Source organism: Drosophila erecta, unplaced genomic scaffold (genome assembly GCF_003286155.1).
Source record: "Drosophila erecta strain 14021-0224.00,06,07 unplaced genomic scaffold, DereRS2 tig00000055-arrow-pilon, whole genome shotgun sequence".
Taxonomy (NCBI): Eukaryota; Metazoa; Arthropoda; class Insecta; order Diptera; family Drosophilidae; genus Drosophila; species Drosophila erecta.
This window is the reverse complement of record NW_020825200.1, coordinates 11,691,126-11,716,712: the sequence shown is the minus strand read 5'-3', so window position 1 is coordinate 11,716,712 and position 25,587 is coordinate 11,691,126. Positions and strand designations below refer to the sequence as shown.

The 25,587-nt window shown below is 43.4% G+C and overlaps 4 protein-coding genes across 4 annotated transcripts in view; 3 read left to right on the top strand and 1 right to left on the bottom strand.

The window, feature by feature from the left end:
• Positions 1 to 617: 617 nt before the first annotated feature.
• On the top strand, positions 618 to 3,692 carry LOC6543279 (long-chain-fatty-acid--CoA ligase bubblegum-like). The gene is made up of 3 exons (XM_001969499.3): positions 618 to 808; positions 1,074 to 2,377; positions 2,582 to 3,692. The coding sequence occupies exons 2-3, from the start codon at positions 1,308 to 1,310 to the stop codon at positions 3,555 to 3,557; spliced, it is 2,046 nt and encodes a 681-aa protein (XP_001969535.1). The 5' UTR covers positions 618 to 808; positions 1,074 to 1,307; the 3' UTR covers positions 3,558 to 3,692.
• Positions 3,693 to 3,836: 144 nt separating this feature from the next.
• Positions 3,837 to 5,776, bottom strand: LOC6543473 (insulin-like growth factor-binding protein complex acid labile subunit). The gene is made up of 3 exons (XM_026979190.1): positions 4,911 to 5,776; positions 4,211 to 4,804; positions 3,837 to 4,152 (listed from the first exon to the last, which is right to left on the bottom strand). Exons 1-3 carry the CDS (start codon positions 5,754 to 5,756, stop codon positions 3,946 to 3,948), a joined length of 1,647 nt encoding a protein of 548 aa, XP_026834991.1. The 5' UTR covers positions 5,757 to 5,776; the 3' UTR covers positions 3,837 to 3,945.
• A 10,686-nt stretch (positions 5,777 to 16,462) lies between these two features.
• The window catches only part of LOC6543431 (neuronal acetylcholine receptor subunit alpha-7), a 49,981-nt gene continuing 40,856 nt past the window's right edge, over positions 16,463 to 25,587 (top strand). Inside the window, exon 1 of the mRNA XM_026978532.1 lies at positions 16,463 to 16,526. The gene's annotated coding sequence lies outside the window, so the exon portion shown is untranslated. The remainder of the gene's footprint in view (positions 16,527 to 25,587) is intronic.
• LOC6543440 (von Willebrand factor D and EGF domain-containing protein) lies at positions 22,178 to 23,766 on the top strand. The gene has a single exon (XM_001969496.3). The coding sequence runs from the start codon at positions 22,258 to 22,260 to the stop codon at positions 23,389 to 23,391; it is 1,134 nt and encodes a 377-aa protein (XP_001969532.1). The 5' UTR covers positions 22,178 to 22,257; the 3' UTR covers positions 23,392 to 23,766.

Below are 25,587 nucleotides of genomic sequence, written 5' to 3'. Positions count from 1 at the left end.
TACGCCACTGGCCGGTCCCCTTGACATTTAGCAATAAAATAAATTAAACAATAAATTATAAATTTGTACAAAAAATGACTGTTCCTCGAACAGGCGACCAGAAACACCAGCCGACTGCGAACCCGCCTGCGATTTGTTGTTTTTCAGCTGGCCCGTGTGGGAAAGTTTTTTCTCCCCCGGTTTCATATGTGACGAAGTGCGTGTGTGTATGCGGCATATGTCTAATGCGCCCCACTGACCAAAGTGGGTAGTACGGGCTCCGGAGGGGGTAATTCCGGCCGTGTAACCACGTTTCCCACTCGTCTGCACTACCTGGTCACGGGTAGTAAGGGTATTTTTGCACATCTGCATAGCGCATGGATATACCAGTAGACTATTTCGTACTCACGCTACCTGACCGAAAGTCTGAGCCAGAGTTTTCAATCCAAAATCCAAATAACCATTTCGAATTTAACAACTAAACTGCATTAGAGGTTAGTTCGTTTTATTTGAGAAAGTGCAATATACTGCATAAGGTTTAACCCGACCAATTAACCCCATTACCGACCGCAGCTTTCCAGCAAAATTATTTTTCACATTTCCCCAGGGGCACATTTGTTACTGCCGTTTGCGTTAGATCAGTTCTGTTTTGACACCATTCGGAGGTTATCTTTATTTCATTTGTTTTATGACTATCAGTTTTATTAAGATCGTACCAAAAAGAGGATTTCACCGTTTTCCAGTTAATATTTTATACACCATCACTGACCTGATCCCTCTTATCAGCCACGCCGTGATCCCACTCCCAATTCGTAACACGCGTCTAAAGGTCGGCCAATGTATTTCAAATAGCAGACAAGAACTCTTGACTAATCGTTGCTTGTGGCTCAAGTGATTACCAAAGGCGGTAACCTATTTATTGCTCCCAGGCACTTGGGCACAGATTACGAATAATTCATATATTCATATTTATTTAATCTTTTTAACGAACATAAGAAAATACTGTTCACACCAGAGACTTGGTTGTCCTAGAGGCAACTTCATAGGAACTTCACCTCAAGACTTGGAGACTCTTATTACAACTACCTTTGCAGATGGAATAGCTATAACCTTTACTAGGATCATCGAGGCTTGTCGTTGTTATCAGTTCTTGAAATTCAATGAAAGATTGAAAGATTCAACGTCGTGGTTAGGATCCGCCGTCTCGGTTCGTATCTCCGAGTTCTCCGCCTTCTACAAATGTCCGGTCTTATCAGCATCTGGCGGCGATGGCATAAATACCCGTGGTGAGAACCTGACCGAGTTCATTCGTCGCGATCGCCTTCAGCATGAACGACCTCAAAGCAGCTACGAGTTACAGGAGCACTTCGCTTCACGAGGCAGTCAAGCTGCGCCTGGATGAGCCGTCATCGTTTTCACAGAAAGTCCTGCCTCAGACGATTCCAGAATTCTTCAAGGAATCGTGCGAGAAGTATTCGGATCTGCCCGCCTTGGTGTGGGAAACCCCAGGATCTGGGATCGATGGTTGGACCACGCTAACGTATGGCGAGTACCTGGAGCGAGTGGAGCAGGCGGCGCTGATGCTGCTGAGCGTTGGGGTCGAGGAACGCAGTTCAGTGGCCATCCTGGCCTTCAACTGTCCCGAGTGGTTCTTCGCGGAATTCGGAGCTTTGAGAACTGGAGCTGTTGTAGCCGGAGTTTACCCGAGCAACTCGGCTGAGGCCGTTCATCACGTCCTAGCCACGGGAGAGTCCTCCGTTTGCGTGGTGGACGATGCCCAGCAGATGGCCAAGCTGAGGGCCATCAAGGAACGTCTGCCTCGCCTCAAGGCGGTAATCCAACTGCACGGACCCTTTGAAGCCTTTGTCGATCACGAGCCCGGTTACTTCAGCTGGCAGAAACTGCAGGAGCGGACCTTCTCCAGCGAACTCAAGGAGGAGCTGGTGGCCCGGGAAAGCAGGATCCGTGCCAACGAGTGCGCCATGCTGATCTTCACCTCGGGTACAGTGGGATTGCCAAAGGCAGTGATGCTGTCCCATGACAACCTCATATTCGACACAAAGTCCGCGTCCGCACACATGCAGGATATCCAAATTGGCAAGAAGAGTTTTGTGAGCTACCTTCCGCTGAGCCATGTGGCTGCCCAGATTTTCGATGTGTTCTTGGGTCTTTCCCATGCCGGATGCGTCACATTTGCCGATAAGGACGCGCTGAAGGGAACGCTGATCAAGACCTTCCAAAAGGCGAGGCCAACGAAAATGTTCGGCGTTCCCCGCGTCTTCGAGAAACTTCAGGAGCGTCTGGTTGCCGCGGAGGCCAAGGCGAGACCCTACTTAAGATTACTTGTAGCAAGTGCTAGAGCTGTTGTCGCTGAGCACCAAACAACGCTGATGGCGGGGTAAGTACAGATAGTCAAAAGTAATATTATCAAAAATTATTTAAGGTCACTAGTCAGACATGACATCGCATTTGGAACAGCCCTTTGGCGGATCCATTTGTTGAAAATCTTTAAAAGTGTAGACTTTATTTGAAAGCCCAATTTAAAAATATATATATTTAATCTCAATTTTAGTTGATTAATTTGTCTCTTTGTTTTTTTCAGTAAATCACCCTCCATTTATGGCAATGCGAAGTATTGGCTGGCGTCTCGAGTAGTAAAGCCAATACGCGAAATGATAGGACTGGACAACTGCCGCGTTTTCTTCACCGGCGGAGCACCAACTTCGAAAGAGCTGAAGCAGTTCTTCCTGGGACTGGACATCGCCCTGGGCGAGTGCTACGGGATGTCGGAGAGTAGTGGTGCTATCACCTTAAACGTGGACATAAGCAACCTGTACAGCGCCGGTCAAGCGTGCGAGGGAGTGATTTTGAAGATCAATGAGCCCGATTGCAATGGCCAGGGAGAGATTCTGATGCGGGGTCGCTCGGTTTTCATGGGCTACTTGGGACTGCCGGAGAAGACTGAGGAAGCGGTCAAGGAGGATGGCTGGCTGCATTCCGGTGACTTGGGCTACATCGATCCCAAGGGAAATCTGATCATATCCGGGCGACTTAAGGAGCTGATCATCACCGCCGGCGGGGAGAATATTCCACCTGTGCACATCGAGGAGCTGATCAAGAAGGAGCTTCCCTGCGTGAGCGATGTGCTACTTATCGGCGACCATCGGAAGTATCTGACCGTCCTGCTGTCCTTGAAGACGAAATGCGATGGCAAGACAGGCATTCCACTGGATGCTCTGCGGGAGGAGACGATGGAATGGCTGCGGGACCTGGACATCCATGAGACCCGTCTCTCCGAGCTCCTACACATTCCCGCCGATCTCCAGCTCCCCAATGATACTGCCGCTCTGGCAGCTAGCTTGGAGATCACCGCCGAACCCAAGCTCCTGGAAGCCATCGAAGAGGGCATCAAGCGAGCGAACAAGTATGCCATTTCAAATGCCCAGAAGGTCCAAAAGTTTGCCCTGATTGCTCATGAGTTTTCCGTGGCCACCGGAGAGCTGGGTCCCACGCTGAAAATCAGGCGGAATATTGTCCACGCGAAATATGCCAACGTCATTGAGCGGCTGTACAAGTAAAAGTAATCTCTCAAATGGATTTCTTAGCCTAGGTTTAAGTTTTATTTCACTCAATCGTTTACATTGTAATGATCAATTACGAAATTCTCTTATCATCCACTGCATTATGAACTGAATATATTTTTGTTATTAAAGCGTTGCATGTTTTATTTTTAAAGTGGGCTGATGGGCTGCCACTGAACTTTGCTGACGTACTGAAATAAACAAGCGGGTTATCGATAAGGGGAGAAAGTCAGGCCCATCAATTTGATTAGTAAATGTGGTGCACATTATAACTGATTTAATTATAACATTAGCTAATTGCCTAACAATTTAATAGCTTTTTTAAAGATTCTGTTTGGATCAGTGATTAAAGCTCACTTTAAAGGGGTCAAACATTTACAATTTGTTAACAAACCACATTTTGCAGCATCTTTTGGCCCAGTTTACGTTTCTCATTGCGATCCACGAATCGTCGCAACCACCGGAGTCCTGCAAAAGCCATGGCAATGGCCACCAGCATCCAGATGATCACCGATCGTGAATCAAAGCGATCTGTGGGAATCTTGGGCCAGGTGAGAGGTGGAGGCGAAGGATTGGTCTCATCATAGGCCACCTTAAAGAAAATGCTCCAAAATCATGTAGCAACTCGTATCGTTTCGGTTTTCACTTACCCCGCAATCGCAATGGTCTGGTTTTTGTTGCGGCACTCCACTCACATCCAGCAATATTATGGATCGATTACTGCCGCCTTCAATGCAGTCTATGCCCCTGATTTTGGTGGTATTTTCACTCCAATTATTAATTACTGTCCAGGGACGGGCGAAGTTAACGGACGTTGGTAGCTTACGCACCAAGTTAGCCACCAACCAATCGCAGCTCCAGTTATTATCCGCTAAGTTTACATAACGAAAATGAAGAAGACTGCTGAGGTTCACTGATTTGATGCGATTTGAACTGAGATCCACGTAGAGGGAAAGTCGATTGACTGACGGAGAAAGCCTTTGCAGAAAAGCGGCATCACTGAGTGCATTTCCCGACAACTTAATGTATCTTAGATGATTTTGATTAAGCATCATCTGAGAAGAAATCTCCCCTATTCTGTTGTTTGCAAGGACAATCTCTTCCAGTTGAGTGTTAACATGAAATAAAGTATCTGGCAGTGTGGTCAGTCGGTTAAAGCTGATATCTACTTGAAGAAGAGCGACTAGGGAGTCCAGGCTTTCGACGTATATTTCATCCACATAGTTGTGACTTATGTTGAATCGCTGTAATTAAATTGATTATCATTTCTTTTCCGCGCAAATGTTACTTTTTCAAGTTAAAGATTACAGACTCTGGATAAACAGAAATACATTAGTGATAAAAACCCACCTCCAATGAGTCCAATCCCGATAATGATTCCTTGTTGAGCTTAGTGATGTTATTATAACTCAAGTCCAGGTCCTGCAGTTCGAAGTTTTTGGAAAATACCGATGGCTCCAGCTGTTGTACCACATTATTCGACAGATTCAAGTGAACCAGTCGAGCCAGTCCTCGTTGGCTGAGAAACTGAAGGCTGCTCAGGAGATTTTGGTCCACTCGTAGACTCCGAAGATGGGTATTACTCTCAAAGGAATCCATCTCTATGCCCTCAATGCGGTTATGCTGAAGTGATAAGCTGGAGAGGCGATGGAGACCCCCAAAGAAACTACCATCTATATGCGCCAATTGGTTTCCGTTCAGATAAAGATGCTTTAAATGAGATAATCCATCAAAGGAGTCCTCCTCGATTTGAGAGATCTGGTTGTAACGCAAGTCGAGCTGTTGCAGCTGGGGATATATTCCAAAGCTATTGGACCTCAGCTTGCATAATACGTTGTGGCCCAGATCCAAATTGGTTAATGCTCCCAAGGGGTCACTGGACCAGGATCTCAGACTGCTCAAATTGTTGTGGGACAGGGAAAGGTATTGTAGCTTGGTCAAACCATTCAGCGCAAAATCATCCAAATCACTTAGACCACTGTGCTGCAGTTCCAGATGAAGCAGATGCTCAAACCGCACAAAAAAGGCATTTGCCAGATGCGGCAGGGTGCAGTTGCTCAAGGCGAGTTGCGTCAAGTGCTCCGTATTCCGTATCAAAGTCACCTCAGTGTTGTTGCACTTGCTCAACTGCAGGCAACTTATCATCGCGCTGAAGCTAAAGATCAGCAGAAGGAGACTACCTGGTAGTAGGTACATCGCGTGAGACAAACCTCCACAGACTAACTCCATGGACCTGGAGATCTGTAACTCAAGCCCTAATCTTATTGCAGCAGCTTGTAGCGCCAGCCGACAACCCGTCAAGATACGTAATCGCTTCATCAACTAGCCACCGTTTGCAGAGCCAAAATATTTGCCCACCTTTCAGTCAGCGGCAAAAAGCTCTGTTACTGTGTCAAGAACTCACCAAGTGCATAGCCAGATAATCGGCATTATATTGCTTTACGGTAGCTAATTTCTATTTTTTAGACTTAGACTAGATCCAATCTCATGGCAGTTACGTGTGCTTTAACACTTTAAGCTTGTTCATATTTTTGCTTAATAAAAATGCAACCCAAAAAATGGTATTTAATGTTCTAATATTAACATTTATTAAGTATTCGAACTCAAAAAACGTACAAAAGTGTATTGCAGCACTGCTTCCAATCAAGCATTCAATAAAAACTTTAAATGACTGAACGGACTTCATATAATGAAATTTCATGCAAGCGCAGCTGAAACCGAAAATGGTATAAAGCCTTTTGTTCAAACACATCCGCATATTTCAATTAAAGTATACATCAGCACAGTTGAAATCTCTTCACTGGCGCTCTGTTTTTATACTTGCTGGTCGATTTTGATTCGTTCTATTTGCGTTTCACCTGCATTTCAACATTTACTTTACCCTATTTGCTGATTTTGACGGCATTACGAAAAAGTATGTGCATATGTGGAATTCCAGTGAGAAATAGTTGTGCAGTGCTGCAGTCCTTGAAAAGAGGATAACCACAGCTGAAAACCACACCAAGCTCTGCAATGAACAGAAATGTTCATATATTGAACAAAACCAGAACCTCCCAAATAAAACGATTATGCCTACACAAATTCGCCTGTTGCCACATTGTTGCAATGTTTATTAAATTTGAGTCTGTGCCAAAAGTGCTGTTGGCTTTGTTGCTTGAGTGGGTGTCCGATTGCAAATGAGCGAAAGGTCGGCATAGTAATTTGAACTGAGCCTGAGTGCAATCCCGAAACAATCTTAGTGCCATCATAAAATAATTAGCGTGCGGTTGACTTTGTGTGCCAGGAAGACGGTGAACTAGGCGGAAAATGAAGAGCAATAAATTGTGTTTAGAAAAATATCAAAATGTACAAAAACAGCCATCGCAAAAAGTTGTAGTAGTGCCAAATATTTGGAAAAGTTAGATTTCTGTTTTGTAGCATACTTTTGGGCGGCGGAGAAAACTGTAGTTAAATATTACATATTCGCCTAGTAATGCGCAAGAAGCAACATTCTTTCAGCAATTTCTTCAGAATTTTCCTTAAACGTTTTCTTCTTTCACCCCAAGCCAATTGAATTCGATTTCCCTGCCTGAATGCGGTTTTAAATTATACTACCACAACAACTTTGAGCGGCGGACGAACTTTGACTTCAATGTTCCCGCAGATATAAACTCGGTCCTTGCGCTAAAATGACAAATTTAATATGTACTTCTTGTCTGCCGCTTGTTTGTTTGCCTTCTCGGCGCTTCAGCTGCATTTTCCTTTTTGGCCAATGCAATAAAAAAGAAGAAGAAATTACGATGACTTGGCCAAATGCCAGCTGGAGCACGCGGAAGGCAGAGGACGGCCGACACATTTGCCAGAAGCATTGCAGATGGTCGGGAGTTCAGGAAAAGCGGAAAAACGGGAAAGCAGGAAAAGGAGCAGAAGGAGGAGCTGAAGGATATCTACACACTCACCGAACTGTTTTTATTTGCCAGCAAGTCTGGAGACTCGCAGCTCTATTGCAGAGGCTCTCCATTTTGGAGTGTGTATATATGGGTATTAAAATATTTTCCTACATATTTCAGCTGCCAAAATTATTTCAATTTAGTTCCGCAAAATAAATTTGCTTCCGCTTTTGTCTTGGCTCTTGGCTCTCTCTGATTTCTTTCGTTTTCACGCGATGAACATGAAAGTGCCATATTATTTACTTACGCGAATCATATTTATGACAAATTAAGTCTTTGAGTCCCTTAACCGAAACCACTTGTCTGTAAAATTGAATATATTGGCTACTCGGAGACCAAATTTAAATATACTCCGCACTCAGAATTCTTTTACTTAAACGGGTTTCTTGCTAAAATGAAATATTTTAGTTTTATTTGAATGTTTATACCGCAAACTAAATGCTGCTCTATTGTTTATTGGCATAAGGTGAAATATTTACTCAGTTAAGACTAACGTTGTTTTCGCGCTTCATTCTTTTTAGGACCTACTTAATTTTTATTTATTTGACCTGACCCCTGTAGACTCTGCACATTAATTTCCCCTGAAATCAGACGAGCTTTCAAGCAGCTTGGCCCATTTTTCTCTTCCATAAATATTTCAATAGGCGCATTGTTCTTTTTACAAGTTTACGGGTTTTCTTTGCCAAACACCCACACAGGACTCATCCGAAATGCATGTCCCTAACCGAATTTCAACTTCCTCGACTCATTGTAATTGCAACTCTGAAGGTTGGCAATGTGCACACAGCGGTTCCCAAAAAATGGAGCTTAGTTCCCACACTTAATAGAATTTTTGGCTTATTTACTGAGCCAACAAATGCAATGGGATACAATGCGAAAATTAAAGAAACACCATTCATTTCCGGGCTGCAAATACTAAAATGTGTTACATTCGGTATTAAATTGAAATAATAATCACAGTTGAAAGTCTCAATTAATGTTTCGAAGCAATTGAATGGGATTAGCTGAAAAAGCACTTACAGTCATCAGGATCCTTTCTAAGCAAAAACTAACAAAGAAAGTTCTGGAGCTTTCATTAGCGGAAACGCCAGGCTGCATTCAGTCGGATAGTTCCGTTTGGACTTTCAGTTAAAGTTACAACAACTTCTTCCAGCTGCGTGTATGTGCCACTGTTTATTTATTTTGGTGTGCAGTTAAAATTTTGGCATGCCAACAATGGTCGAAAAGCGGACCCGGACACGTATGCGGATAGGGATTCGGATAAGGACCATGGCCAGAACCAGAACCAGAAGCAGGACCAGGACACGGTCCTGAAATCGCTCTGAAACTAGCTGACTTTCGAGCCACATTCACATGTATTTTTGCCTGCCGGGCGGTGGTGCTTTTCCGGCTCCATGCCGGTTCGTATTTAATTTCATTTGTGCCGCCCCAAACCGACTCCTAGTTCCTATTCGAATCCCGGTTCCAGGCCTGTAAAAACATTCCGTTTGTGGTCGCCCGACCAGTCCGGACTTCAATTTGTTTTCGTTCCACGATTCTGTGTTTTGCTTGCCGTGCTGCACAGCCCTCGTAATTTCAGTGCATTTTTTAGTGGGCGAGATGTGGGCGAAATTGGGGGCGTAGGCGGTGTTGTTTTAATTGCTGCTGACAACGAAACTTTCAGCAAATCAGAGTCGTGTTTATCCAAACGGGCAACTGGTAAAAAAGGATTTGCAAATGGGTGATGGCGAAATGATTGAATAATCGACGTAATTTTCTGGGTATTTGCGGTGGCTGTAGGACATAAACAAAACTAAAATGAATATGAATTGAGTGAAAAGTTTTGCATGCAAATTTTAATTCGGAATTCAGTACGGGATTGGGCAAAACTAATCTGGTATTTGTCTGGATAAAATATGAGTTATATAAAATCCAGATTGCCACTTTTGTGCATTCCACATTTATATTCAGATTATTTGCCAGTTTTTATCAATTTTGTACATACAAGTAACCGCACCATTTTTGACATACTATATACATCATTCTGATGGCAAGATTAAGCCATCAAGCGGCAGACAAGTTGGAGAGTGAGCTGCATTCCACGCTTCCTTTGCAGATGGCGATGCAAATTCGTTGACAGTCGTGTGCAAAGGGCGAATTGAGTGATATCTCAGCTTTCTCGGAGGCAACAGCCGTAATAAAGCCGCCCACTCCACTTCCCTGCACGCCCCCTTTCTCCTTTCTCCTTTCTCGCATCAAAATGGCTGACTGCACACACATTTCCGGAAGGGATCGCCGTGTTGCATGCCAATAAATCATAACGCTGTGACTCCGCACTGCACATTTATATATAAAGATATGTTCTGCGATGTACGAGTATGTATCGGAATGTGTGTGTATATATGTATGTAGCCAAAGGTGCGGGCCCAAGCAATGGCCATTTGCTGGATTCGAAGGGTTTGCAGAGCGGTAATGGTGCAATCGGCCATGTTATTATTGTTGCTGTTCATATTATTATTGTTCGTCATCGGCACGATTGAGTTCGTTTCGTTTGGCCCTTACGTTGTTGCCGGATAACTGGCTGCTCTGGCCAAGTTGACTTGTCATAAAAATTGAAATTGTTATCAACTCGTTCGTGCGTCCGACATTCAAGGATTATTGCATTAAAGCAGCCAGAACGAAGCAGTCGGAGTACAAACAGCGCACAGGACGAAGAGTGACTGCACAATGAGCATATCGCTTTCGGAACTGCAATATTAAATACCCTAAGAGAATGATGGTTGATGGGTGCTTAAGTGTCATTTCACTGGAATTTTTTGGCTCGAACGCATCTACAATGTGTACTTTGTGTCTATGGTGTCAGACTTTACTGCATGTGTCACAGCAAGTACCGCCCTATTTTGCCAAAATAACATTTTATATTTATAGAATTTATCGAGAGAACCACCGATGCCACCCGTGGATAAAGTATATGAAGCTGCCACCGGAGGGCTTAATGGAATTTTCGCGTTCAGGTGCCACGCCTTCCAAAGTAGCTGCAGTTGGTTAAACTTCCGGCTGCTTCGGACGGATTAAAATCCCGATAAAGTCTTTGTCCCCGATGCGTTCGCTTTCTGCCTTTCTCCTTCGATGATGGGCCGATATCAATACCGCCTGTTAAATCGCGCTGGCAACAGTATTGCCTATCGAAGTGCCAATAAATTTCCTCCACTCTCATGTCATTTATCACGTTTGACTCGATTGGAGATGAATAATGTGCAGCCAGCATCGATATGAAATGCCAAATGAGCATCGAGCATCAAGAGCCAATGCAATTATGGCAGTCATGCTTCTTTAAGTCCTGAGTACTTCGCATAAACGAATGCGGAAATTGGAAAAGAAAAAGGAATGTTCACCTGCTTATTTTTCTGCACTTTCCCGCTTAAACAGGGTATTCATTTGCCTTCTATCTGGTAATGCAAAAATCATGTCTTTGAAATATTTAACCAGTTTTTGCCTCCTTAATTGACTGTAGGCGTCAAGCGAACAAATTAAATTCTCCAATTATTGACTAAACTATTTTTAAGCGTCGATGTCCTCGACACAGTTTCTGGCTAAAATTCAAGACCCGAAAACTGGCAGAGGACAGTCGCCAGGCGCAATTCATTTAATAGTCACGAAATCAATTGGAAAAGTGAATAAGCAGAAAGTGAGAAACGAAATCAAGCTGCATAAATTATCGAGAAATCAAATCGGCAAATTGGAACAATTGAGTGTCACTGCAAATTCCCAGGCACTGTCAATTGAGCCGAAGCCTCAAATGGAGTTCCTGCGCGGCCTTGTGAAAATGCCTCGCCAATAAATGTGCCGTCCTTTGCCATTTTCCGCTTTTTTGGCACTTTCTTTTCGCCTCAAGTGCAGCCAAGTTGCACTTACAGAACTCGGTGCAAAATGGTGTCTTGCAAATGGGTCGTGAAATCAGCCAGATGCCTTGGTTTAAATAAAAAGCCTTTTGCATGCCTTTCTCACGCCTGCTCTTCCATGGTCTCCGCTCTAAATTGCAGTTTATTTGCGGTTTGTTGATTTTATTGCACAACTTTGTTTACAATTCTGCTTAAATTTCATTACACGATCCGCACCGAAGGGAACTGGGCCAAGGGAAAAGAGATTTGCGGGTGTGCGGCAAAGTTGGATTGAAAATGAATGCCAAAACCTTGATATGAATTAATATTTGAGCAGGGCTGCCAAGTGGAGCAGACATCCAAAGGGAGTGGGGCTTGACCGAAGCAAATGGACATTTGTTTGCATGGAATGGACATTGGTTAAATGGGTCAGCTCGTGGCGATTGATTGGCGCGCACGTTGGTTTCGGCAAATATTAAATTCGGAAAATGCATTTGAGTCACTTTTACGTGCGCACGGAAAACCATTGCGGTGAAGTATTTCAATCAACTTTCCGTTTGTGTGATGTGTGATGTGTGCTATGTGCTATGTGTGATGTCTCACTCATTTTTCGAATCACTTGCCAACATTCAGACAATCATTGAGCCAAGGCAAAGGTTAAGACAACTGAAAAGCAGCAGCCCACAAAGGCAGCAAACAATAAAGTGGGGGAAAGCCCAAAACGCCAGCGAAAACATGAAGCATGAAAAATCAAAACAAATAAGCCAACAGGCAGGCAAACAAAGTGCCAAGCAAATTAAATAAAATCCGCACAAACAAAGCAATGTGGACCGGGCCAAAAGAGAGGAGCCAAATGGGGAGGCGCAAGGATACACATGCACACAGAGATACTGGATACTGGATACTGGAGCAGGCCACTTAGATGGCGGTTGACACAGCCACAAGGAGCGAGTGAGTGTGTGTTTTTGTTTGTGATAAAAATGAAGCAATTGAAAGAGGCCGCGGCAAATGCCACCAACAATGGCTGAAGCCGCCGACAGAAAGCTGAGCCGGAATGAGTTACGGATGGGGAGAGGAAATTAATTAGCTCCGACTCTGGTTAGCATTTTTCATTCAATTATAGTGCGGGAACTAAGCGGAAATAATCAGGTTCAAATTGCTCTTGGTATCTTCTTTAAAAGATGCGATTTTTAAGTCTCATAAATAAAATGAATGCATGAGGAAGTACAACGTGTGGAACTAATGTTACAAAATTTTAAGTACAGATAATTATAAATTTAATTATAAACTTTATAGCTACATAACTATCAAATTGTTAAATAAATGATATATATGATTTTCCTTCATTTATAGAAATCAAATTACAATTTTTGCAACATTTCTTTGAACTCAGAACTTGGACTCTTAATTTAAAATATGTGCCTGCCTAAAAGTATGCAACACAATCGAGGAAAATTACGTATACGTAATAAATGAAGTTCGATAGGATACATAGTGAAAAGTGCATATTTATCAAGCAAAACAGGCGCAAGATCCTTCAGTTGGATTTTTGGGCGCGGCAGGGTCGGGGGTGTGGAGCCGATGCATATCCTGCGGCTACATCCCGGCGCAAATACTGGCAATATCAGCAGCCTTCATTCATGGATACCAACCGATGGCAGAATGGCGAGAAAAATGTGAGCAGGAAAGCCGAGCAGCTCCTGTCTGCCTCCTGTGTCCTTCGTTCACTTTGCCGTCGGCTGCGCGACCCGAAAAGGTTTGAGAGCCACTGGAAGGACAAACAGGGATAACTGCAATGGAAGGTGCCTAAGAGCTTAAAGCTCTGCGCTTAAGAGACAGCTGCCCACAAGTGTTTCGGCCCACAGAGAACCTCGCCAAAATGCTTTGCAGCATCTTTCTCTCACTTTCGCTCGCCTGCCTTTCCCCATTTCGCTCTCATTTTCTCGCTCTGCGGGTGCCCTGTAGTTTTCGGTTTGTAAAAGCCATTTTTCATTCATACGAACTTACTTTAAATTAATTTTTTTGTGGGGTCATAAATCATTTTTGGCTCTGGACCTACGCATGCTGCGTCTGTATGGGTGCCCATCAGCGCGTTCGTGTGTCCGTGTAAGCTCCTATTGGTATGGGTGTAAGCTCCAATATCGTGTATTTGGCATTGCGTATATGAATGAATGTGTTCTCTGTATTCGCAAGACTTTCAAATTAGTTTCGATTGAATTGATGAAGGTGGAAATCGGCAGCAGTAGGTCAAGTCAGCTGGAGTGGCAGAATGTTAAGGAAATAGTATCTTGGTTGTGAGGGGCGTAAATTATTGAAATTTATGTAAATATAGTTTAGTTATTTAGTTAACAGTAAGACAATGTACAATATATATTTATAATATTTTTAGTTATTCATGAAACCTCTGGAAACTTAAGGTGAGATATACATTTATTTAAATTAAAATGCTATCTACCTGACCTAATAATCTTATTTATTTATTTTCGAATATACATAAGCAAAATAGATACAGCTTAGATACAGCTAACAATTTTTAAAAGATGTTTTGAAATAGCCAGGTTTAAAAGCATACATTAGGATGAAATGTTGCCTAGGTAATATCAAATTAAATTTCCAGAATATTTCGAAACATCTTGAGTTGACCACGCACAACCACCAATGCAATGACCATCGACAGGAGAGCTTCGCACCCTGTATACATGAAACGGAGGGGTAACTACCACAAGTGCAGAGAGTGCCCATCTCCTGGCGCTCTCTTACAGCCTCCGAAAAAAGCTCGCCGGGAAGAGCTTGAAAGCTACCGGAGTCCAGCACACTCGCACATAGCGAACACTTTCCAGGCTCCGTGGAGTCACGAGTCCTGACGGCTGGCAAGGACTCGTGGCATATATATGTGCGCCTAGGTACATGTTCCAGCCTTCACATCGGCAGCGCATCCCCAAGCAGCGCTCGGATTTCGAATTCCTGCACAAGGATGTGTCGTGGGATGCCGAGGCTCGTGCTCGTCGTTTTCGTGCTGGTTCTCGGCTCCAGCAAATGACTCTGCTTCTGCAGCCAAAGGACTTCCAGCGCCGCCTCGCTGGCAATGCTGCACGGGCATCGGGCTCAGTTGGTGTTCCGGTTTCGGGTTGTGCTGTCAGTTGCCTTTTTGCACAGCGGCTGAGCGATTGAGCGATTGAACGATTGAACGGTTGGACGGCTGAGCGCTGGAGCGGTTGAGAGTGTGCCATCGGAGCCGGAGAGTCCTAACGCGCTGCCCGTGGTCTGTGTCCGCATCCGTATCCGTATCTCCGTGCGTCTCTCTCCGGGTGTGTGCGTGTGCGTGTGCGTGTGGTTAAGTGTGTGCCTGTTGTCTGTCGCTAACGGTGCGCGCGCGTCTGTCTGTGTGAGTGTGTGACTCTGTGCGTGCCCCTGCCAGTGTGTGTGTGCGTGTGTGTGTGTGTGCACAACAATACTATATATCTTATATACTTATACCAGTGTACCCACAATCGCACACGGCCTGCAAATAAAATATTAGAAACAGATATATACAACAATGCCAGCAGGTAAACCCATTGAACTATCCAGGACTTCCTATAGTATGCACTTGATATTCACCAGCAAATGTAATATGAAACATAACGTACTGTGAACGTCCATTTTGCTCTCTTTGTTCGTCTCTTCTTGGTCCGGACTCCGGAGGTCGTGTGTGCGTGTCTTTGTGAAAATTCCATCATCATCGTCATCTGTATCGGTTAAACCATTATCATTCAGTTTATAGCTGTACACAAATTTTCGTACATCCTTCCTGCCTCTATTTTATTTTTATGCCAGCGATTTTGTCATTTCTATTACTTTCGAGTTCTGGCTAGGAAGCGTGAATGCGAATCGCTAATTGACCATCCAGCCATCAATATTCAAAAAGGAAAGTATCTTTCAGATACATGTCAAGTGCAACTCTCGCGCTCTCTTTCGTTCGTTCATGCTCGCTCTCTGTCTTCATTTTACATATGTGTGTCTGCCTGTATAACAGGTGCCAAAAAATAAACGGCAATGGTTACTTTTATGTTCACATTGTGTGGGCGTCTGGCTGGGAAAAAGGGGTGGCACGAATGAATAAAACCGAATGATATGATATTCTGGGCCATTATCAACAAGTGAGAAACTCGTGATTATTGCTCACTGAATAATAAATGGATAATTTCATTAACTAAATTAAATGTTATTCCTCTCCACTTTATAGCCGTCGACACGCATAACACATGCAATGGATGCCAGAACTAATAGTGGATATCGGAATAAACAAATATGAAGCCACATACATACAAATTTATAAGCTAAGCAATATTTAATTCGGTTGAGTGAAATTCGCAAGAAATAAATCAATTTTAAAGTTCTCCAAGCTGCGGAAACAAATACTAAGCCGCGAAAACTATTTAATCGCTGAACTGAATAAACGCATAAGCCCACGACTAAAGCAATTTTGTAATTCAAACAAAGGGAAAACAAACTGAAAATATTCGTTATTAATTAATGGTGATGGCTACTCAGAAGCAAACCATTTGAGCCAGTTGTAAATATTAAAACCGTCATTAAACATAAACAATGCATACACACCCAAAATTCCAAACTCACTAAACGACAAGAGAATTATAATATCCATACAGAAATTACAAAAAAAAAATCCATTTAAATACGAAGTGTTCTATTATATAGAAAACAAAATTCGCAAGTTATATATATATTCTCGATAAGCAACTGAATCACGCACAAGATTGATACAAATTTTTAATAATAGAACATTAAAATACGGAAAATAAGGACAGTTCAACAACAGCTCAATTGGCTTATGAAACTAAGTTGGAATAATTCGGAAATTCCTTGAAATTGAAGATTGATGGAAATAGAAAATTTCGATTAACTCGATACATACATAAATACATAATCGCATATAAATAATAATCATTATTGAATTAAAATAAATTAAATCAACTTCATTACTTATCAACCAAACATTCTGGGAGACACATTTGATAAAAAAAGTTTAAAATAATATTAATACGCATACAACAAGTTCAATACACGAACCAGTAAAGGGAATAGTTCTACAAGTAATTATTCAACACAATCAATGCAATCTTGAATGCCACTTGGAAAAAACTTTGATTGCATAACAAATGGAGAAGGAATAGAAGGTGAGTCCCTTAACTACAAACTCAATACAGGTATTTAAGTTCATTTCATGTTTCAAAGTGTTCTCGCAATAAATCTGGATCGTAGCTTGCAAATACTTTTTAACGAATTTTCAAAGGTACAGACAAGTTAAGGCAGCAGCTTCAATGTCTTGTTTTGATTTAATATTCCGTACTGAATACTTTGGAAACAGCTAAAGTATTTCAAAACCTGCCAAAGCCACAGAGGGGTTCGTATACCCAGCGCCTAACCGCAGGCATTATTTCAGTTTTCTCCATCGCTCCTGTGCAGGCAGTTGGAGTTGATTTGGTTTTTTGTTTCACTTCTCGGGCAAGCAATTTAAAATTGTTCCATTGACCTTTCGCCGACCACAGAGCCACATTCAGAAACCCAGCTGGCGAGTAAGTGGGTGTCCTGGTGGGTGGCATTGCGTGGGTGGGCACTGGGTACTGGTGGGTTGGGTGTTCCGGAGCAATGCCCAAAAGCAAACAGAGCACCAGCCACTCGGAGGACAATAAAAAGCCTCGCACAATTGCCAAATAAATAACTTGACGCTCGCTTCGTCGTGGGTTTATTTGCTCTGGTGCCGTGGTTTTTGGGCTTTGGCTTTGGCTTGATTTTCATTTTCATTTCGAGAGGCACACACACGCGCCCCCAAATACGCCCACACACACACACACACACACACACACAGAGAGAGAGGCACAAACTAGGCACGACCACTGTTGCATATTAAAATTGCTCCGGCTTCCTGTTTTGTTTTCATCTCTTGCACTCGCTGCTCATTTTGGCTGGCTCTTTTTCATTAATAATATGACACAATTCGCGCTGCATTGTCCCGAACTGGCAGCGCCCAAGAGCACTTTCGGCTTTGCCGCCTCCTTACGCTCATTATGCCCATTTGAGGCTTTGTCTTCGGCACAGCGCCACAGCCCAGACCCAGACCCAGACCCATTCTGGCCGGGCTCAGGCAGCATCTTTGGCCATTTCATTCATCATTCATTCAGGCCGACTCATTCAGAACAGACTCACACTCGCCAGTAAATCCGAGTGCAAACAAGATACAAATTGCACTATAATACTCTATGGAATATGCCCTGGCAATACCTGGACAACGGAATGTAATCCGTATTACACCGATTGTAATGCTTTTCTGTAGCTAAAACAATGCAATGGCTTGTCCTAAAGATACATCACTTAATTCAGCTTATTTGGTTAAACTAGAAAGTGCAAGTACATGTGCAAATATTAATTTCTGGTACATTAAAATTAATTTCTGAATCTGCAACCACAGACAACTTGGCTCAATTTCATTTTCAGCTCGCATTTTCCCACTTTAATCTGCTAAACTCCCATATACTTTGATTGAAAGTTTCGTGCACTCGAGTACAATAATACACATGGCGTGAAAGTGAAAACAGCAGATCTATTGTCCTTGGACCAGTGCCATTTGGAAAGAGTATCCCCGAAAGTAATTCACTTCGCGCTGCCCGCCTCGCTGCCTCTCGCGTTTGCCGACGATGTCCTTAATTATGTGCCAGCAGCCCTGACTGACTGCCACACTGCCACAGTGACTGCTCAAAGGACATCCAAAGCCCCCAGCCCGCCTCCATTCCCGCCCACTCACCAGCACACTAGCACGAACACACACACACACACACACACACGCATTCGTGCATAGGACATAGGCGTTGCCAGGATCTCGGCTGTGGAAGTCGCAGTCGCGACTGTTACGTGGCGCTCGTGTATGATGACGATGTGTCATGTTGGACTCCGGGTCTCGGGTTTCAGAGTCCTTGTTGCGCTTGTTTTTATCGCCCTTGTTCGTCCGTTGTTGATGAGTGTCGTTGTTGTTGGTCGCTTTTGAAGAGCGCTCTTCTAGTGGGTGTCATGTCCGCTTAGTTGTTGCCCCTTGCGCCTCCGCTGCCTCTGCTGCCTCTGCTGCCCCTGCTGCTCCTCCTGCCCCTCCTCCAGCTGCTGCTGTTTGCCGCCGTTCTTTGAGGCGACGCCGCTTTGCCTACTGCTTATTTATGTATGAAGGACCTTAAACTTTGCAGCGGATGAAAATGGCCGCAGCCGAGTGAGATGAGTAGGTGAGTAGCTGAGTAGCTGAGTAGCCCATGAACCAAATTATATGCATGCCTACCCAGCTACCACCTACCACCCACCCAACAAGGCATACATATATTGTAAGTGTCACAAATGGCGTCGCTACTTTTTTAATCACAGCCGGCGACGCAGTTTTCAGTTTCACTTTCCCATTTGCAAAGTTTCTCACGTGTGTCCTCCCCAGCCTTTGCTCAGTGTTCTTTTTTTGTGCTTTTTGGTAATAGTAGTCGGGCCAACTGGCAGCTGGCAGCTGGCAAGTCCATCGCACAAAAGCTGACAAACAATGCTCACTTTTTGTTGGACTTCTCCGCCTCAGCTTTCTGCGCTCGTTCCATTAACCTTCGCTTCGCGAATGAAAAGGGAATTTAAGGTTAACAATTCGCTGGCTTTTTCTTGGACCACTTAATATTAACCGTAACTAGGCCAGTGCAGAGGTTGGTAAATATAGATATGGATAGTTGGCGAAGGCAAAAGGTCAGCACAATTCGCGATTCGCAAGTGTTAGGTATATTTTCGCTGCGGGCAAGAAACTGATGTGAGTCCTTGAGCCAAACTGAAGTGGTCATAACCATTTTACGCATGACCTGGAAATGGTTTTAAAATGGAAGTAGCATAATTACAATTAATCATTATAAAAATGTTGCCTTATTTTAGTTGAATATTAAATATACGCTCAATTTGCACCCGTATTTTACCCATAAATTAGAAATTTTTGCAACATGCAAACTAATTTAAAAAGCATTCAAACTAATAAAATATTACAGCATTTTGGAAAACTTGATTTACTTTATTTTCTATGCGCTCCTATTAATCAATAGAATGTAGGCCAGTTTATTTTATAAATCGTTATTTATGTTTTTTTAATCTCTTATAAAGGCGGAACACTTAATTGGAGCGATACAATGAAGGTCATAACCAGGCATGTGTTTATAAGTTACTTTATAGGCAAAACTTCCTCGGCCGTCATAATTTGTGAAATTTTAGTGCCCATTCGAGGATTTGTCTGCTAATCTATAATTAAAATTATTGTCGTATCATTCGGGAGCTCGAAACTTTCGTGTACCAAAACTTTTGCCCGCAGAGAGCGGTTCGGAGGGCTAAGGTGCCGATGGAGGCTTAGCCATGAAATGCGCTAACATTCTGCCAGTTAAACCGACCATAGCAAGTGAATCTCGAACCTCCGAGCCCCAGGACCACCTAGTTTAACCCAAACTGATTCGGTGGCAGCTACGTGCCTGTGCATTTGAGCAGCAGATGTCACACGAGGTGGGCCAAAGTTTTTGGGTCCGCCAGCAACTTAGATAATTTAACAGTTCCACGGAGGGGACAGGGCGGGATTTGGACTTTCTTGAACGCTTTTCGGGAGTTTACCTCTACGTGAGATAATGCAAATTTATGGCTGGCAATTAGCAAGTCGCGAATCGCAGTCGAAACTCAGCAATAACTCAGGGGCGGCCACAACTTTGACTAGTCCCCGACCTAATTGCAGTCGCCGACGTGCGAAATCTCGGCGAGAAGTGAAGAGCTGGATGGCGGGATGGCTGGATGGGTTCCGTTTCGCTTCTCGGATGCTGTGGGTGCCGTGGGTGCCGTGGGTGCTGCGGGATGCTGTGAAGACAATGAAAACCCAAAATCCAGTTAGCGAAACCCCGTAAACCATTAATTATCTTAGGCGGCGCCTCGCATATGTGATGTGGGCAACTGGCGGCTGCAAAAGATACAAATATACGAGGACGCCGCCAGAAGATACAGATACGGGCTGACTGTCAGTGGCAAGTGGCACATGCCGTTTATCTGTTATCCAACAGTTACACTTTGCACACCCAGTACAACTGGGATAACCGGCACAGCCACACTCGCTCAAAAGAAGAACGTCGTGCCGTATCTGTATCTTTATCTGTGCGATACAGATACGTACACACACATACACAAACACGGAACAAGGCATCAGTTGCAATCTGACTTCAATTCAATTATTTTAGATTAGAATGTGACTGTGTCACACACACTTTTGTCTCTATGTCAGCTGTCATTCATCCGTTCATATGTTCCATAAAGTCAGCCCGTGGGGCGAAGAAGTTGGGGCATTTTGCGGCACAGGATACGTGCCCTATTCGCCGCCTGTTCCTGCATTGACACTCGTTCGCATATACCCACATCCATCTATATGTACTCGGTTATATAAACACATGCACATATGGATGTGGGGTTTCGGGTTCACTGTGAATGTGCTCAACAAAACATTGTCCCAGAGATCCCGACTCGAAACGAGCGTGACAAAAGTAACAAATGGGCGCTGCTACCAGTCCAATGACGTCAGGCTTCCTGGGGGCCAGAATTTATTCAAGTGCCTCAAACATTTATGAGTTTCGGCCTGCCAAATTGATTTGCGTTTTGGTAAAGCGCATTAAGCTCAGCCTGCCAATGAGTGACCTCTTAAATGCTTGGGGATCATATTTCAATTGAGATAATTGCTTGACTGAGCTCTGTGGAAAGTCAATCGGAAAAGCATATTATGCAGACTGACTGTAAAATTGTGTTTGAAAATGGATAAGCAAGAGAATCACACTTCACTATTCCAGTGTTGCAGTATCAATTTTTATGTTTCATAATAGACGTTTCATTTTTTTCTTGCCGTGCATTTCAATCAGAGGAGTCTAGTCTCAGTTTCCAAAACGTGGTCCAAAAAGCTAATGGTCAAATCATTTTACCCAAAATTACCATACCGAAACTATTTCTGTCAATTAAATTGGATACAAAAATCTTACCTGCTGGGAATTTCGTTTTTCGTTTCAACAGCTAGTTGAACAGGTAAAATTCCGAAAAAGCAGGTACCAAAAGGACCATTTGATAAGAAAAAAGTGAAAACAATCGTAGAAGCAAACTGTTTAGACATGAAGTACAGTTTTTATACATAAAAATTAAGATTAATTTTAAAAAAACGCAGTAGTGTAAAGTGATTATATTTGTCTACTAGATGTGGAGCAAGTCGTGAAGTAAAAATACATCAATGTAAACCGATTAGTTCCGGACCATGTGAGTCATATCGGCAACGATTCTCAATGGAAAACAATTACATCTTCATGTTATGTTATTTTCAAACTTATCACAGTCTTCATGCGGGCAATTTATAAAGCGGGTTTTATGATAATAACAGAAAAGGGACACCCATAGATAAAGCACTGCGATAAAGAGGGGGAGGTTCAAAGTCAGAGCGATCAGAGATCCGAGGGTGACCTTTGGCAGCGGCTCAGATCTGCTGCAACCCTCCGAGATCATCACTGAACGAAATTGGACTTAAAAGTGTAAATATATGGTATTCACTTATGTTAATCCAACTTGATTTTATTTATTGCAATGCTACACAGCCTAGGCCGGTAAGCTAAGTGTCTGCAGCATTCGGCGTAGTGCAACATTAGAGGGAATTGTTTTCAGTGTAGAGAGCGATTCTATCTAGCTGCGGATGTTGTTGTGTCCTATCTGGTGGCCTGCCTGCACTCTCCGCCGATCCTCCCCGCTGCCGACTGCCTGAGTGACCAGCATAGCTGTCGTCCGCGCTTCTTGTTCTGGGAAAATTCAGTTGTGTACCGACTGTAGTTGCGAACGGACAAGTCAAGCTGGAAAATGAAGTTCATTTGGGCCCTGATTTTGGTGCTGGGGTCGGTTGCAGCGAACGCCCAGCGTGATAATTACTGTGAAAGGAACGAGACGATCCGAACCACAGTGCCAGTGACCAAGCAGCGGGTCATAGTTAAACAGTCCTCCAAGTGGAAGATCTGGAAGAAGACGGAGAAATTCATCGAGATCTACGATTCCGAGGAGGACCAAGACACCCATCGCCTGGTCAGGGAGTGTTGCCCCGGCTACTTGGAGGTGAAATCCGGCTTGTGTGAGCCCATCTGCACTCGGGGCTGTCCCGCCCACGCCAGTTGTGTCGCTCCAGATCGCTGCGAGTGCATTTCCGGCTACGTGTCGGCCAGAAATCACCAGGATGGCAGCCACTACTGTGAACCCATCTGCCAGACCCCATGTCCTGCGGGAGCTCAGTGCGTGGCGCCCAATACCTGTGTCTGCGGCGACGGGTACACCCAATTGCCGCCAATTGGCGATGGGGTGAGTGGTGGATGTGCCCCAGTTTGCCGGGTGGGCGATGGCTGCGCCAATGGCCAGTGCATCGATGTGGAGCGCTGTTCATGCAACTCCGGATATCGGTGGGATAAGGCCGAAGAGAGGTGTACCGAGCTGACTGCAGAGTCAATCTCTGAGACGCTGGATACCACCGAGGACCACACTGAGTCCCTGACCACCAGTTCAACAGCAGCTTTCACGGCCCCCCACTGTCCCGACGACTTCGTCCTTTTCCGAGGCGAATGCCGCGAGAAGCAATTCAAAAGCAATGAAGTGGGATGCCTAAAATCCGGCTGTGGCCCGCATCAAGTATGCCTGGACTCCGGTGTATGTCAATGCTCGGATGGTTATGTGCCGGAGGAGAGTGGGCAAGCAACTGGAGTGTTCAGCTGTCGGCGCACTTTCTTCGATCAGGTTCTTGGGCTGAACGAAGCCACTGACGATGAGGATAAGCTGAATCCCTGGACCATTCCCATCATTGGCATGGCCAGTGGATTCCTTTTCGTGCTGCTCATTGTGGGTCTCCTGGGGGGTAGACGATATCGTCAGGAGCGGGCTGCGTTGGCCAACAAGGAGATGGAGTGCCAGTATTCGCAGAAGACCGTGGATGTGGACGAGTGGGTGCCATGAAGGGGTCAAGTTCATTCCTTGGCTGTGGGCTGTGTTAGATCAAAATTGATTGTTAATTTGAAACCATTTTTTATTAGTGAATAAAGCGTATCAACTTTATCATACCTTATAATGCTTAGGTTTTAAATGCAGATAATATTATGGACATATGGAAATATTATGTAGGGAATTTTGTACTAAACCAAAAGCATTTGGATTGCATAATATGATTACGATTAATTTATTATTATATTCATTTATTAATAATATTCTTTTATAGAAAATTATGTGAATTTAATATGAATTCAATTCAGTCTTTTGTTATTTCATCTTTTTATCACCCAAGGACCTCTTTTAGAACCACACCTAGATGAGAATAAATTGAATTTCGCCTTATTCGAAACAGACCAAAATTCAAATTTAGGAGATTAAGAGGATTAGGAAACCTGTTAAACTATTAGATACTCCCACAGTTCGCTTGATAGCTTGTGGCTGATAAATTTAAAACGTTTAATAAACATTTTACTCATCATATCTCGCTTACGGATTGTGAGTCCCTTAACAGCAATATGGACTCATATGCTGATTACTGGCTTACGTAAATAAAATATTCATAAACATTCGAGGCAAGAGTGCTCATGCTCAGCACATCAGCAAACAAGCCAACTTGTAAATGGCTAAAAATACTCAGACGAATGAACAGACATATTTGAAATGTTATGTTTTCACTCACAACTAGTGTATGTATGCTGAAAGACTATTAAGTTGTTGGGGCAGAGTGTGAGTCTCATATTTAACATTATCTGGATTAAGAATTCTTTTTCTTAGGCATTAGGGAATCCATCTAGATAAGTGAACACCTTTGAGGACCCACTACCTTGCAACTCATTTCAGAAACATAAAAATGCTTATATAAAAGCGAGGGTAATACAAAATTAAATAAGATCGAGTACGGCTAAGCCTCATATACTTTCTATGTTGATTCTGATTAAATGCTGATATTTTGAATTTAAAGGCTTTATTTCTATGCTCAAGTAGAGGCATTATTTATATTATATTTTAAGCCGAAGCATCTGCTTCAAAAGTCGAGCGCTTGTGTGTATCTGTATTTGTATCTTTGCGAAGTGTATCTGGCAGCGGCACACGGATCTTTTTAGCCATAATCGCTGCACATTTATATGTGTTTTGCACAAAGGAGCGTGGAGCAGAGCTTTAGGGTAAACAGGGAGAGCAGAGCCGGAAAAGAGCCGAGAAAATCCGCCGCAGAGAAAGTGCGAGCGAAGAGAGTGCGTGAGAGCGAATAAACATCGAAAGCGTGCAAATTCTAAGAAAAAGGGCGATTTGTTGCAAGTGGATGGAGCTCACAACCACTATCTGCCCCCTTGGCAGCAAAACAACGGGAATACTTAAAGCTTCTTTAATTTTTATGTTGTTTTCTTCTCTCTTTGTCGGTGTGTTGAGTATCTGTGTTTGGGCTCGTATCTGTTTCTGTGTATGTGTGTTTATTTCCGCCATTCACTTTGATTGCTTTCACTCGCATCTGTGTGCGTGCGTGTGTGTGTATGTGTGTGTGTGTGAGTGTTTGCGTTGGGGTAACCTTTGCTGGTGAATATTTTTGCGTGGGAAGTCGCCCAAGGACATGGCCTGGCTCAACTCAACTTGACTCGACTGGACTCGGATGGCTTTGCCTTTGCCTGTGCCTTTGCCTTTGCCTTTCGTTCCGCCTTTTCTTCCGCCCGCTCTTCATTTTTGCCTTCACTTTTCGCACAGTCTGCTCTTTTGCTGCTTAGTTATTTATTTATTATATTTTGCTATCAAAAATTGTTCTAGCTTTGCAGTTGCAAAGCGTTCTGCAACAGTTCATCTAAAGCCTTGGGCAACTAGCGCACGGAAAATAAACTCTTCAAATGCATAAACGAATTATATAAATAGTTACCTCAAAGATTCCACACTGATGGTGAAAAATGTTCAGCTTTAAGCAGAGCATTTTCATGGTTCGTTTGTTAGCGAATAGGGACTGCTAAAACTGTAAAAGGGTTGAGGAAAAAGTGGTCAAAGCATACATTTTATGATGCAGATGAAAAAAATAAATGAAAATAAAAACTTTTTATAAAAGTTGTAATTTAACAAAAAATACGAAATACTTCTATGTGTGCTAAGAAGAAAATTGAAACCTTTCGTTTTTTTCATTGGGTTTTCTTGAAGATCAGAGTGTGT

What these genes read in the sequence shown, in the direction of transcription:
- LOC6543440 (XM_001969496.3), top strand. Translation starts at nt 22,258, where the DNA reads ATGAAGTTCATTTGGGCCCTGATTTTGGTGCTGGGGTCGGTTGCAGCG.
- LOC6543473 (XM_026979190.1), bottom strand. Translation starts at nt 5,756, where the DNA reads ATGTACCTACTACCAGGTAGTCTCCTTCTGCTGATCTTTAGCTTCAGC. An exon ending in CGGGATTGGACTCATTGGAG is followed by an intron (nt 4,805 to 4,910) that starts GTGGGTTTTTAT and finishes ATTTAATTACAG; the next exon opens with CGATTCAACATAAGTCACAA. An exon ending in CAGACCATTGCGATTGCGGG is followed by an intron (nt 4,153 to 4,210) that starts GTAAGTGAAAAC and finishes ATTTTCTTTAAG; the next exon opens with GTGGCCTATGATGAGACCAA.
- LOC6543279 (XM_001969499.3), top strand. Translation starts at nt 1,308, where the DNA reads ATGAACGACCTCAAAGCAGCTACGAGTTACAGGAGCACTTCGCTTCAC. An exon ending in CAAACAACGCTGATGGCGGG is followed by an intron (nt 2,378 to 2,581) that starts GTAAGTACAGAT and finishes TGTTTTTTTCAG; the next exon opens with TAAATCACCCTCCATTTATG.